This window comes from Homarus americanus, unplaced genomic scaffold, assembly GCF_018991925.1.
Source record: "Homarus americanus isolate GMGI-L3 unplaced genomic scaffold, GMGI_Hamer_2.0 scaffold4896, whole genome shotgun sequence".
Lineage (NCBI taxonomy): Eukaryota > Metazoa > Arthropoda > Malacostraca > Decapoda > Nephropidae > Homarus > Homarus americanus.
The window spans coordinates 6,852,094-6,866,975 of NW_024749657.1; the positions used below are offsets into that span (position 1 = coordinate 6,852,094).

Here is a 14,882-nt window from a genome sequence, read left to right on the forward strand (position 1 = left end):
ACTCAGCGCAGCCAAACTCGGCTCGACATTAGCCATCACGTGAAGATTAGGCACTCAATCAGATTTTACTTCTTATACACAGAAGTGCCACTCTTGGTGGTGGGGGGGTGGGTGTTAGCGTGGTTAATCTTCAGGTGATATAAGATGGGCTGCTGCCATATCTTCGTGATTTCATAAGTTTATCTTGTTTAAACCAAACACGATTTCCATGAGCGTTTTGAATCCCAGTGTAAGAGGCGGTGTTACCTTGTTCACCTGACAGTCAAATATTGTAGCCAGAAACAATCAGATCCATCTTGAGTACATCAGTTGGTCACTGTGGAGGAATGGTGGTGGTGGGGAGGTGTTTATAGTGGTGGTGGGGAGGTGTTTATAGTGGTGGTGGGGAGGTGTCTGTGTTGGTTGCGGTGGGGAAGTGTCTGTGGTGGTGGTAGGTAACTCACTTGCCAACCTCCAATCACCAGTGTAAAGGTGATATTTTCGACAAGTAGAATAATATACTTTTGTGCCATAAATTATTATAGTCAGGTGAAGTATAATGGTCAAATAAATAGTTTACTTTCCATTATCACCGTATTTACTGTGTTGGGAAAAAATATTTGTGACCTTCGCAAGATATTCACTGATATTTAGGGAAATGAAGAAGAGAAATTAAAGAATATCACTATCAGAAAAGAGGATGTTCTTAAGATAAATAAATTAAAGAAGACAAAATCCCCAGGGCCGGATGAAATTTTACCTCGAGTCTTGACAGAGTGTAGGGAACAGATTAGCGGACCCCCTCGTAAATTTATTTACAAAATCATTAGACACGGGAGTTGTGCCAGACTTGTGGAAACAGGCAAATGTAGTACCCATATTTATAAAGGGTGACAGTATACTGCCAGACTGGGGTCACTAAATCTAAGGGGATAATTTAACTCTAATCTTAATGTCTAAGGGTCGCTGCCACCAGACCCCCTCTGGACAGCATGTAGCTCGTTAGGTAGCGGGCAGAGCGGACTAGGCATTGGGTTAGGTTTTCCATTGATCAGGTCGATAAGGGTAAAGAAGGGTGAAACCATAACATGTCTTCATTGATTTATTTCTTATAAAACACACTGGTAAAAAAAACACGTACAACCACACTGTGGACCATAATTCCAAGGCCTGTCCCAGGGTATAGCACTGGCGCCTCTAACAATTGTTGTTGTGGTCGGTTACACTCCGACCCGAGGTGGGTTTGGGGTCCTCGGCCCACGAGGTAGAGTAGAGCCGATTAATCATGACGAATCAGCGCCATCACTCCTATATTGACTATTGCTGGGTATCCACCGGCTCCGAGCGACCGGTGGGTTTCAATTAAGCCCACCCTCGATCTGGAGATAAACGGGAATCAGCGTCAGGGAACCAGAAACATGACAACACCAACAAACTCTCTTGTCTAGACGACAGACGTATTTACGTTATATTACTTCTACACTGGGTGAATGGCAATTCAACTGTTAAATCATGAACACTGGTGAACACTGATAATCACTACAATTGACTGAATTAACTGAAGGGCTAGGAAACACAGAACATACCTGGAGATAAACGGGAATCAGCGTCAGGGAACGCTGCTTCCTCGCTGTCTCGAGCTTATATACCCCTGAGTTGCCAGTAATCGCCACTCACACAATGACAATAATTACAAACAAACTAACTGTTACTCATTCAAAGACGACCCTCAGTTGACAAAGGTCTGGCGAATTACTTGGGTTGATTTACACAGACTAATTCAAGATTGAGCTTCCCAGGAGAAAGTGGAATAAACAACGCATTGATAACCGTCTTCACGAAGGCGGGGCTTACTGAGGGATCGCGAGGATAAACCCGCTCCAGAGATTCTACAAGCGCGGTGGATTTGAATATTATGTAGCGTAATATGAATTAAAACGGGTTTTTAGGAATGACAATGAGCTGCGCAGTACAACAGAACATCAGCGTCAAATTACCGGCCGATTAGTTTGACGTCAGTAGTGGGGAAATTTCTTGAATCAATTATAGCAAATAACATCCGATCGCATTTAGAGAAAACAAATTAATCTACGATTCTCAACAAGGGCTTACAAGGGGAAAATCTTGTCTAAAAATCAGCTGCCGTTTTTTTTAGGAAAGTCTTCGAGGTAGTAGATAATGACGAAAATTACGATGTTATTTACTTAGACTTTAGCAAAGCGTTTGACAGAATACCGCATCAGAGGCTTCTGAGAAAAGTTAAGGCTCATGGTATCGAGGGGAAAGTTTTAAATTGGATAAAATCATGGCTCACCGAAAGAACACAGAGGGTCAGCTTAGATGGTGTTAAATCTGAGTGGGGCTGTGTAACCAGTGGGGTTCCCCAGGGGTCAGTACTGGGCCCACTCTTGTTCATAATCTACATAAACGATCTAGATAATGGGATCAGCAGTGACATAAGGAAATTTGCGGATGACACCAAAATAGGGCGGCAGATTAATTCAGGGAAGCATTCAAATGCACTACAGGAGGATTTAAATAAACTGCAAGAGTGGTCAGTAAAATGTCAAATGAAATTCAACACCAGCAAGTGCAGCGTACTTAATATTGGAAGAACAAATACTGTCAATATACACAGCCTTAACAACATCAACCTAGAGAAGTCGACTTGTGAAAGAGTCTTAGGGGTACTTGTAAGCACTGACCTACAGCCTAGAAAACAGTGCGTTAATGTTCGAAATAAGGCAAACATGAACCGGCTGGTTAAGTCAAAGTTAACCAGGTTGGTTCATGTATATTATTATTAGGCTTTAGTAAGGAAACCCAATTGAAGTTTCTTCTTTTATTAAAAAGTATTATTTGTATAATTCCTGAGTGTAGATCAACAGTAAGTTCCACTATTTATGAGTGTGATAAGAAAGGACGGCGTCTATGTAAATAGACGTGAATCAACGTCGTTTCGATGCAAGTTTGTGAGTGAGACTGAGTAGGGACCCATCGAGGGAGAACGGAATAGACGCATCGTCCTCCCTCGAGGGAAGACGGAGCCATCCACTGCGGCTCTCAAATAACGTCTTCCTCTAGTCAAGGATATCAAGCTACTGCCCGCTTTAGGTGGCTAGGAGCCGGCTACTTTACGCCTTTACTCAGCATAGTATGACGCAGCTTCCCGTGGGCACACCTTATCACGTGCATTGAACATGTCACCTCATAACCAGTGGAAAGTTACAGGGGATGAATCAGAGTATAAATCAAATGTAATTAACCCATTTATATAATTCTTATGTTTATGAAACATGGGCCATTACAAACAGAGTATTAGGTTTTATATCTAGAAGTGTAAGTAATAAGAGTGCAGAGGTCTTATTGCAACTATATCTTGCGCTAGTCAGGTCGCACCTCCATTATGCTGTTCAGTTCTAGTGCCTTTATTATAGAATGGATATCAATTCAATGAAGTCGGTGCAGCGAAGAATGACGAAAAATGATTCCGGGACTTAGAAACCTTCCATATCAAGATAGGTTAAATAAACTAAACTTGCATTCCCTAGAAAGACGAAGAGTGCGGGGAGATAAGATAGAAGTATTTAAGTGGGTGAAAGGAATCAATAAAGGAGATATAGATAAAGTTCTTATAGTATCCGGGCAAGATAGGACTTGTAGCAACGGATTTAATTTGGATAAGTTTAGGTTTAGGAGGGAGATAGGAAGGAACTGGTTCACAAATAGGGTGGTTGACGAGTGGAACAAGCTTAGCAACTTTGTAGTAAGTGCTGGAATGCTGGAAAGTTTTAAAAGGAGGCTAGATAGATTCATGGATGATAGAGTGGTAGTAACTCTCGATAGGAGCTGCAATGCACAGGCCAACTGGCCTATTGCAGACTCCTTATGTTCTTTTCACTTTGTAATACCTGTTGTGTTGTAACGGGCCGAGTTTTCTCTTTTTAATAATTTACCATATAGATATTATTTTTCTGTTAGTATTCTATTTATTCATATACTTATTTGTTCTGTAGCATTCTTTCCAATGAGTATCCTGTTATATATACTTATCCTTCTTCAGTTCTTTACATACATACTTACTTTTATATATTCTTGCTTATATTCTTATATGTTCTTTATCTCTATATGCCTTATATTCTTATATAAGTAACTCTTATGCTTCTCTGCTTATGTTTTCCAAGTCAATGTTCTTTTTTTAAATTTCCTTTCATATATTATGATCTCTTCCATATATTTGGTTCTAGTTATATTCTAAACCATGGATTAACCTGGGAAACCATGTCTTTCTTATTACCACACTTATTATACTTACACCGGTAGACCTGCCACCACCCAGGATTTTCTAGAATATAACATCTCTTAGTTAACTGTTAGGTAGCGAGCTTCTAGGCACGTGAGTTAGTTATTTTCTGAGAACCAATGTGGGAAAGGATAGAGTGGTGATACTCGTAGACGTAGATTACTAATTCAATATTTATTAACAGTGTACTGCGCACCTCATTGTCATTCCTAAAAACCCGTTTTAATTCATATTACGCTACATAATATTCAAATCCACCGCGCTTGTAGAATCTCAGGAGCGTGTTTTACCCCCAGGATCACTCTCAGTAAGTCCCGCTTTCGAACACAGTTGTCACTACGTTTATTGCACTCTCTGCTGGCAAACGCAACCTTGAATTAGTCTGTTTAAATCAACTTTAGTAATTCGCCAGACCTTTGTCAACTGAGGGTCATCTTTGAATGAGTAACAGTTAGTTTGTTTGTGATTATTGTCATTGCGTGAGTAGCGATCACTGGCAACTCAGGGGTATATAAGCTCAAGATGGCCAGGGAGCGCGTCCCCTGACGCTGATCCCCGTTTGTCTCCAGGTATGTTCTGTGTTTCCTAGCCATTCAGTGAATTCAGTCAATTGTAGTGATTATCAGTGTTCACCAGTGTTCATGATTTAACAGTTGAATTGTCATTCACCCAGTGTAGAAATAATATAACGCAAATACGTCTGTCGTCTAGACAAGAGAGTTTGTTGGTGTTGTCATGTTTCTGGTTCCCTGACGCTGATTCCTGTTTGTCTCCAGGTCGAGGGTGGGCTTAATTGAAACCCACTGGTCGCTCGGAGCCGATGGATACCCAGCAGTGGTCAATATAGGAGTGATGGCGCTGATTCGGCATGATTAATCGGCTCTACTCTACCTCGTGGGCCGAGGACCCCAAACCCATCTCGGGTCGGAGTGTAACCGACCACAACAGCAGTTGTTAGAGGCGCCAGTGCTATACCCTGGGACAGGCCTTGGAATTATGGTCCACAGTGTGGTTGTACGTGTTTTTTACCAGTATGTTTTATAAGAAATAAATCAATTAAGACATGTTATGGTTTCACCCTTCTTTACCCTTATCGATCTGGTCAATGGAAAACCTAACCCAATGCCTAGTCCACTCTGCCCACTACCTAACGAGCTACATGCTGTCCAGAGGGGGTCTGGTGGCAGCGACCCTTAGAAATTAAGATTAGAGTTAAGTTATCCCCTTAGACTTAGTGACCCCAGAATCTGGCAGTATAACAGTGATTAGATAAGATGCATCTTAGATTCACTCAGACAAAGCAGAACTGCAATTTATTTCTTAAGTCATCAAACACTTCAAGAACTTATTACCTCATTAAATACCTCCAAATTCTTATTACTTCAATCGACAATTGTGGTATTGTCACTCTGCCAAATGATAGTCAGTACTGGGTATACACCAGATATCACTGGACCCTCAGGTCTTACCTTACCAAGTAGCAAATTAACTCTTCACTTCTTGGTTATATCATTATACTCTCAGATTATCATTTCATGGTCACTACCAATGAATACATAGCACACTGGACAACTCCACAATTATCTCAACATACAATACCTCCTGTTAATTCACAAGGAACGACATGGCACTTTTAACTCTCATTCAGTGGTTCAATACTTAACCTGGGATACTATATTTCTGCTAGTTATCCCCCAAACAAGATACCATAATACTTGGCCTATGTAACTGTGAGGAGTGCCCCAGGGTAACGCTGGTCTCTACAACAAATGAAGATCACTGTTAGGGGTCGGTTGTAGACCGACACACGCTCAGGGAGTAGGCGCCTGATTTGCAGGAAACGGACTTCCCAGTTCAATCCTGTCGAATCAACGGTATCGTCCAACCCGGTTACCGCCCCACGTTAGCCGATGAGTATTCAGCTCAACACACTGGAGAGACGTTGAGGAAGTCACGAATGCGTCAAGGTCTAACTTCAACTATACAAAACATACGCCTGGCAACGGTTCAGACGATATCTAAATCTCTACGTTGCTCGACTTAATTGGCACAGAATTCACTATGTTAACACATGAGCACTGATATTCACCAAAATTGACTAAGTTAAACTGAATTAATAGGCGGCGGGGAACACACGTTAACATACCTAGAGAGACGTTGAGGAAGAGTCACGAATGCGTGATTCTCCCTCGTGTAGAGGTATTTACGTGCACCCGTGGGGCAGCTTGGGCCTCCGTATTCATACCAGAAGGGTCGATCTTACCAACAACATAACTTCTCTACCATTTTGGATCACTGTATACTTGGTTATGAACTCCGGTGTTCTTGATCAGGGTAATTTCCTGTCTATTCATATAATCTAATCAGAGGTTGAGCTTGCCAGGAAAAGGTGGAATATACGCGTCGATAACATTAATTCTGCAAGCTCAGGCCTGAGGCGAACAAGGCGCTATTCACGGGGAGGCGCTAGATCTTGGAGATTATACCAGTTGACAGAATAGTTCAGGAGATCAATGACTTTCTTAAATAGACAACTGACACTAATTAAACTATAAACATCAGATTCTCTGATGTCGGGGCGACAAAATGATATAACTTCAGGCGCGATCAGAAACTCATGGATGCCCCCACGGACGACATAAAATACGCCACTCTAGCTGGCAAACTCGACACTCACGTACTTGACACGTTCTACTAACGATAAGGACAGTTGAAGCGTTTTACCCCACTCACAATGGATCTTGATTGTTCCAACTGTAAACAGACATATCTAAGTTGACTCAAAACAAAGGTGTTCTCTCTCACACTCAAATTCATTTTATAGAGAGGTTGGTTACAGTAAGTCAGAGAAAATGGGATAACGGAGGACTGAGGTGTCTTGAAGTGATGAGAAAACGGACTCCTCAGATGGAGGACTCAAACGAAAGCCGAGTTACATGTTTTGTGGGCTATTGAGCGTAATATGAATCATTTGATTTTGGCGCTAACTGACGTGTAAGACCGTGGTCATTACAGTGTATCGCATTAATTGTTTTAAATAAGTTCTGGAACTCTTAAGTGTCAGGCTGAGGTAAACACTTCTTTTGGGTTTTTTCTTTATTGTTGAAGTAATTATAACACAGCACTTAGTTTGGGAGAGAATCTATTGTGAATTATCTCCAGGGAAGTGTTTTGAGTACACTTATATAATGAACACTTAAGTTACATATTCACCCCTTAACTAGTGGTAAGACTCTGGCCCCTCTCCTCCGAGCGTGTGAGCGGAGAAGCGGGCGTCAAGCAGTGTTTTGATTAGTCAGGTGACCTCGCTCGACTTCTGAGAGAGTTTGAGCCGCGTATAACGTGAACAACTACCAAGTCATTGTTTAATAACTTAGTGAATAATTTGGTGTTATTCATTTGGGTGACTATTTATTTAATGCAAAAGGTGCTGTTGCAACTTTCTCATCACCACCGCCACAATCACTTAACCACAATCACTCTATCATTATCAATTCACCACTATAACTTCACCACAACTGCTTCACCACCTCCACCACAATCACTTCACCAGAATCACTTCACCAGAATCACTCACCAATATCACCACAAACACTTCACCACCATCACCACAAACACTTCACCACCATCACCACAAACACTTCACCACCATCACCACAAACACTTCACCACCATCACCACAAACACTTCACCACCATCACCACAAACACTTCACCACCATCACCACAATCACTTCACCACCATCACCACAAACACTTCACCATAATCACTTCACCACCATAAGAACATAAGAAAATAAGGAGTCTGCAATAGGCCGGTTGACCTGTGCATGGCAGCTCCTGTCGAGAGTTACTACCACTCTCTATCATCCATGAATCGATCTTTAAAACTTTCCAGCGTTCCAACACTTACTACAAAGTTGCTAAGCTTGTTCCATTCGTCCACCACCCTGTTTGTGAACCAGTTCCTACCTATCTCCCTCCTAAACCTAAACTTATCCAATTTAAATCCGTTGCTACGAGTCCTATCCTGCTCGGATATTATAAGATTACGTTGGCGACTGATATCATGGTTCCTTTTTTTATCATATTCATTTCACTGCTTCTTTATTTTTAATTAAGTAAACTTGTTTCCAAGTTATCAAAATATTTTATTAAATTGATTTTTATTATCAAACTGATCAACATTTCTTGAGATACGTACATATTTGTATATGATACATTTTCCGCCTTATTAGGCCTTTGAAATTCCCGCCAATGACAGTGACACGACTCGGCGAGGAGAAGCGGTCAAGGGTGGTCGCAGCAGGTGAGGCGTCTTGTTACTATTGGATTTTGTATCCATTTTTATCAATTCCAGTATAAATATTGGGAATTAATTTACATGTTTTAAAACTATATGTGTCTAAATAGGATGTGAAGCTGGTATTTATATATAGATTATTATTTACGGATTTGTTATAATTACACAACGAGATAGAGACAAACAATTGAGACCCTGCAATTGTGTGTAAATGAGGCAGAAAGTTGGATCAGATCAGATCATTGGGTGACGGTTGACGAGGACGAAAATAAGTGGTATCTAAACTACTGATGTGAAATGAATTGTGGCTTAAATTTCTAGACTTTATTGAATTTTCTAAATTATATAAAAAAGAGTTCAATTAACACCGGTATTTCATGTTCTAGAAGGAAATTTACGCCCGTACAATCATTTTAGAGCCTCGGTATTGTATGGAGGAAAATCATATGAACTAGAGTTTATAACATCAGAGATAAGTCAAGGGTGGAGTGAAACACCAAAGCAAGGGCGGGAGCTGCGTTTTACTGCGAGACTTCGAGTTTTCCCGCGCTGAGTGATGCAATCTACGGGGTCCACACACCGCGCTCCGCCCACCGCGCTGGATCCCTACTTTCTCCCACTCACGTTGAATAATATTGACGCAGCGTATTATTTTTTGTAAGTTAAATGAATATATCAATATATATATATATATATATATATATATATATATATAATATATATATATATATATATATATATATATATATATATATATATATATATATATAACTTCAGCAATGGACTTGTTACAGGCGTGGTGGCTGTAAATAAATGGATGGTGCTCAGTTACCGAGTCCCCACCAAACAATAAGCATGGAATTTCAGAACAGTACAAGCAGGAACAAAGAATATACACGCCAGTTTAACATCAGTGTTTATCAGAAATGTGAATGGCTCTGTGGTTGTGACGAGGCAAATACTTTATTCTGCTTTCCATGCTTATTGTTTGGTGGGGACTCGGTGTGAGGCTTGCAGTCCCTCCATTTTATTTTTCACGAGCCGCACTTACGTGGAAAGCGTAGTTTTATAACGAAGCTTTGAAGGTCTCGTCGGTTTTGAATTGGATTGCTTTTTTTTTTATCGAAGGTAAATTTTCGTATAATATTGTTTTTATTGTATATCACCTGTATTTTTTTAACTTTTTCAAAACTTTTGTTCTTTGTTTTAGGCTCTGATGATGGAAAATGATTATTTCCAAAACGTTAGCGATTAAAAGAAGCCCAACTTGGTCAAGATGGTTATGTTTTCCCTGGTTCTCCTCTTTATATATATATATATATATATATATATATATATATATATATATATATATATATATATATATATATATATGTATGTATATGTATATATATTAGCGTTTGTGGTCAATTCTTGACGTTAGTGGTTAATTCTTACTTGACGCCAGAAACGGTTATCGTATTTTTTCCTTTCGTAAACTTATTTTCAAAATACTTTATTACATCAATTTTTAATATTCAACTGATCAAATTGTCTTGAAATATGTACAGTACATATTTGTAAATGAGAAATTTCCTGCTTATTTCGCTTCTTGCGTCTGGCTGACTCCCTCCCAGGTGGCGTCACTGGTCGCTCAGCGGTCTGTGGTGGGCGCTGCAGGTGACCTGCTTTCTCATGTGGATTTTTTTTTCCAATTTTTATCTATTCTAACAAATTTGGGGTATTAATGTACATGTTTTAAAGCTCGAGGCATCACAAAAATTGTAATCAAGTCTCAGGTTGCTGATATGACTTTCTGCCTCATTTACATAGGGTCTCAATTGTTTCTCGTACTACTAACACAACCTACAATATATATTGTAATATCGTTTCTCACTTCGTTGTTTTTTTTGTATTTCTGGTTATTTTTATTTTATAAATTTTAATTATTTGTATTATTTTTACTTTTATTTTTATGATAATTTTTATTAATAATTATGGTCAATTTATAGTCTTACACCGGTCTTTCTTTCGCCGTTATTAATATGTATTTCGTAATGTTTAGACAATTCTAAGATTTTTTCTTTTTTATTTCCACCGGGAATTAAGGATAGCCCAGATATTAATTTGTTTCAATATTACATTCATTACTGTATTATTATTATTATTATTATTATTATTATTATTATTATTATTATTATTATTATTATATTCCCCCACCCCGGGCACTGATGTGGGTCAGTGATGTGCCCGGGTGGGCTAATCTCCGGGAAAAAAAAATTGAGGTGTGAAGCTGGTAGTTATGAAAAAATGATAATTTGGTATTGTATTTCCGCATACGAGATTCAATTATGTAGAATGTTTAATTTGAAATTTCTAAGGCATGTCCGAAAAAAATGACTAACGGTCAATTATCATTCGGCATTTAATGTTCTTGAATGAAATTTTCGCCCGTACAATCATTGCGACTGACATGTTTGTTATAGGCGAAAATAACGTAACATTTTAGAGCCTTGGTTTTGTATGGGGCAAAATTTATACGCACTCTTAGAGTTAATTTTAGTGAATGTTCTGGGCTTCAGCTGATGTTCGTCTCAAGTGGAGCCATGGTTTTTGGCGCCATTTTCTCTACACTAGACAGTTGAGAGATTGGCGCCAAAATGTCACGCCGGGGTAAGGCATGCGTTTCAGTTTTCCTAATAACTTAAAAGATAAGTCAACGATGATAATGAAACCAGAGTAATGGCTGGTGTTGCTCTGTCCACCGAGATTCTTGCTCGACTAGCAAAATGCATTTAGTGTGCTTAATTCTTACTTAGCGCCAAAAGTTGTGGTTCCCGTATTTTTTTTTCTTTCGTAAACTTATTTTCAAAATACTTTATCAAATTGATATTTAATATGTAACCGAACAAATTGTCTTTAGATACGTACATATTTGTAGATGATAATTTTCCCGCCTTTTTCGCTTCTCGAGTCTGGCTGACTCCAGCCCAGTAGGCGGCACTGATCGTTCGGTGGATAAGGGTAGGCGCTGCAAGTGAACCGCTTTCTCACTTTTGTATTTTACCCCTTTTTATCAATTCCAGCATAAATCTTTGGAATTAATTGACACGTTTTATAACTAAGGTGAAGTAAATGGGGTGTGAAGCTGGTAGTTATATATAAAAAAAAAAGTGAATTTGATATGAGATAACTAATTAATTTACTGACTTATAGGAGTACTGTATTCATGTGGAAGGATTTGTAGCTTGAATTATCTTCGACCTTTTTATTAATTTAATTTTCTTTATGCTCGTACAAGCATTGACACTCGTACATATTCGCGATAGAAAAAAATAACGTACATTTAAGAGCCTCGGTACCGTATGGGAGAAAATCCATATAAACTAGCGTTCATTTTCGTAAACTGAAGAAATGTGAACCAGACAAGGACCTAGTGCCATGTGGTGATATTATACAGGTGCTGAAAATGTTCTGGACCTGTGGAGTTAGATCAAAAGATAACCAAACCTAATCTGTAATGGGGAGGGGGATCTCAGCATGCCTCAAGCTTTCATTAACGTTTCCATAGAACTGAACAGGTCCAGAACATTTTCAGCACGCCACGCCCCGGGTTAATTTATAAGTACGTCCGCCTCACATGAACATAGTTATGGATGCTAAGAAATTCCAAGTTTAAATTGTATTATCCACATTAAGATTGGTTTATTTATTTACAGGAATCGTGTATCTACATGGCCACAAGTATCGGAAGTACTCGCCCGGCTGCTGAACAGAAGCCATTAATTCCAAGGTGGGATCAGTGTAGTACTTAGCGTTTTTCAGTACGTGATTTTTTTACTGCTGCACCTTTGGGTCCTCTGGTGGTTGGGTCTGCTTTGGGTCCTCTGGTTGGGACTGCTTTAGGTCCTCTGGTGGTTGGGACTGCTGTATGTCCTATGCTGGTTGGGACTGCTTTAGGTCCTCTGCTGGTTGGGACTCCTTGGCCTCATGTTGGGCCTGCTGTTGGGTCTTCTGGTGGTTGGGCCTGCTTTGGGTTTTCTGCTGGTTGGGCATGTTTTGGGTCTTCATGTTGGGCCTGCTTTTGGTCCTGTGCGTCTACTGCTGGTTGGGCCTGCTTTAAGTCCTCTGGATGGTTGGTCCTGCTTTGGGTCCTCTGGTGGTTGGGCCTGCTTTGGGGTCTCCTGGTTGGGACTGCTTTAGGTCCTCTGGTGGTTGGGACTTCTGAGGTCCTATGCTGGTTGGGACTGCTTGAGTCCTCTGCTGGTTGGGACTGCTTTGGGTCTCATGTTGGGTCTCTGCTGGTTGGGCCTGCTTTGGGTCTTCATGTTGGGCCTGCTTTTGGGTCCTGCTGTGCGTCTTCTGCTGGTTGGGCCTGTTTTGGGTCCTTGCTGGTTGGGACTGCTTTAAGTCCTCTGATGGTTGGTCCTGCTTTGGGTCTTCATGTTGGTCCTCTGCTGGTTGGGCCTGCTTTGGGTCTTTTGCTGGTTGGGACTGCTTTAAGTCCTCTGCTGGTTGATCCTGCTTTGGGTCCTCTGCTGGTTGGGCCTGCTTTGGGTCTTCTGGGACTGCTTTAGGTCCTCTGCTGGTTGGGACTGCTTTAGGTCCTCGGTTGGGCCTGCTTTGGATTATCTGCTGGTTGGGCCTGCTTTGGGTCTTCTGGTTGGGACTGCTTTAGGTCCTCTGCTGGTTGGGACTGCTTTAGGTCCTCTGCTGGTTGGGACTGCTTTAGGTCCTTCTGCTGGTTGGGCCTGCTTTGGGATTATCTGCTGGTTGGCCTGCTTTGGGTCTTCTGGTTGGGACTGCTTTAGGTCCTCTGCTGGTTGGGACTGCTTTAGGTCCTCTGCTGGTTGGGCCTGCTTTGGATTATCTGCTGGTTGGGCCTGCTTTGGGTCTTCTGCTGGGACTGCTTTAGGTCCTCTGCTGGTTGGGACTGCTTTTAGGTCCTCTCTGCTGGTTGGGCCCGCTTTGATTATCTGCTGGTTGGGACTGCTTTAGGTCCTCTGCTGGTTGGGCCTGCTTTGGGTATTGCGGTTTGGCCTGCTTTGGGTCTCCTGGTTGGGCTTGCTTTGGGTCTCCTGGTTGGGCCTGCTTTGGGGTCTCTGGTTGGGCCTGCTTTCGGTCTTGTGATTGGGCCTGCTTTAGGTCCTCTGCTCGTTGGACCTGCTTTGGGTCTTCTGGCCTGGCCTGCCTCTTTTTGTGTAAATGCTTTTTATAGTGACTAATTAGTTTTCTTTTCCAGAATTTTGGTAGTAGTGTTATGGGAGTGGGAGGCAGTAGTGTGGTGGGGGAGGTGTGTGGGAGGTAGTAGTGTGGTGGGGAGGAGTGTGGAGAGGTAGTAGTATGGTGGGGGAGGTGTGTGTGTCGCCCCTCTGCTGCCATTAATCACATATAAGGCAATTGTTGCCATTTTTTGTTTTCGCCCTCTGCTGCCATTAATCACATATAAGGCAATTGTTGCCATTTTTGTTTTCGCCCTTGCTGCCATTAATCACTATATAAGGCAATTGTTGCCATTTTTGTTTTCGTCCCTCTGCTGCCGTTAATCGCATATAAGGCAATTGTTGCCATTTTTGTTTCGCCCCACTGCTGCCATTAATCACATATAAGGCAATTGTTGCCATTTCTTATTGCCCCTCTGCTGCCATTAATCACATATAAGGCAATTGTTGCCATTTTTTGTTTTCGCCCTCTGCTGCCATTAATCACGCCGCCCTCTGCTGCCATTAATCACATAGTAAGGCAATTGTTGCCATTTTTTGTTTTCGCCCTCTGCTGCCATTAATCGCTATAAGGCAAATTGGCCTATTTTTTGTTTTCGCCCCACTGCTGCCATATTAATCACATTACGCTGCAATTGTTGCCATTTTTGTTTTTGTCCTCTGCCACCGTTAATCGTATATAAGGCAATTATTGCCATTTTTATTGTCGCCCACTGCTGCCATTAATCATATATAAGGCAATTGTTGCCATTTTTGTTTTTCGCCCTCTGCTGTTGTTAATCACATATAACATACATTTTTGTTTTCGCCCCTCTGCTGCTATTAATCACATATATGGTAATTGTTGCCATTTTTGTTTTTGCCCCTTTGTTGTTAATCACATATAAGGTAATTGTTGCTACTTGAGCTGGGCTCCCTTGCCATTAATCATATAAGGTAATTGTTGCCATTTTGTTTTGCCCCACTACTGCCATTAATCATATATAAGGCAATTGTTGGCATTTTTGTTTTCGCCCCTCTGCTGCCATATTAATCACATATATAAGTAATTGCCATTTTTTGTTTTTCGCCCCTTTGCTGCTGTTAATCACATATAA

At 40.9% G+C, this 14,882-nt stretch overlaps 1 protein-coding gene across 1 annotated transcript in view; it reads right to left on the bottom strand.

Moving 5' to 3' along the window:
- Positions 1–12,682: 12,682 nt before the first annotated feature.
- Positions 12,683–14,882, bottom strand: part of LOC121853494 (proteoglycan 4-like) — a 7,783-nt gene continuing 5,583 nt past the window's right edge. Inside the window, exons 2-3 of the mRNA XM_042347644.1 lie at positions 13,554–13,756; positions 12,683–13,208 (exon numbers count right to left, since the gene is read on the bottom strand). Of these exons, the coding sequence (XP_042203578.1) occupies positions 12,683–13,208; positions 13,554–13,756 (729 nt within the window). The remainder of the gene's footprint in view (positions 13,209–13,553; positions 13,757–14,882) is intronic.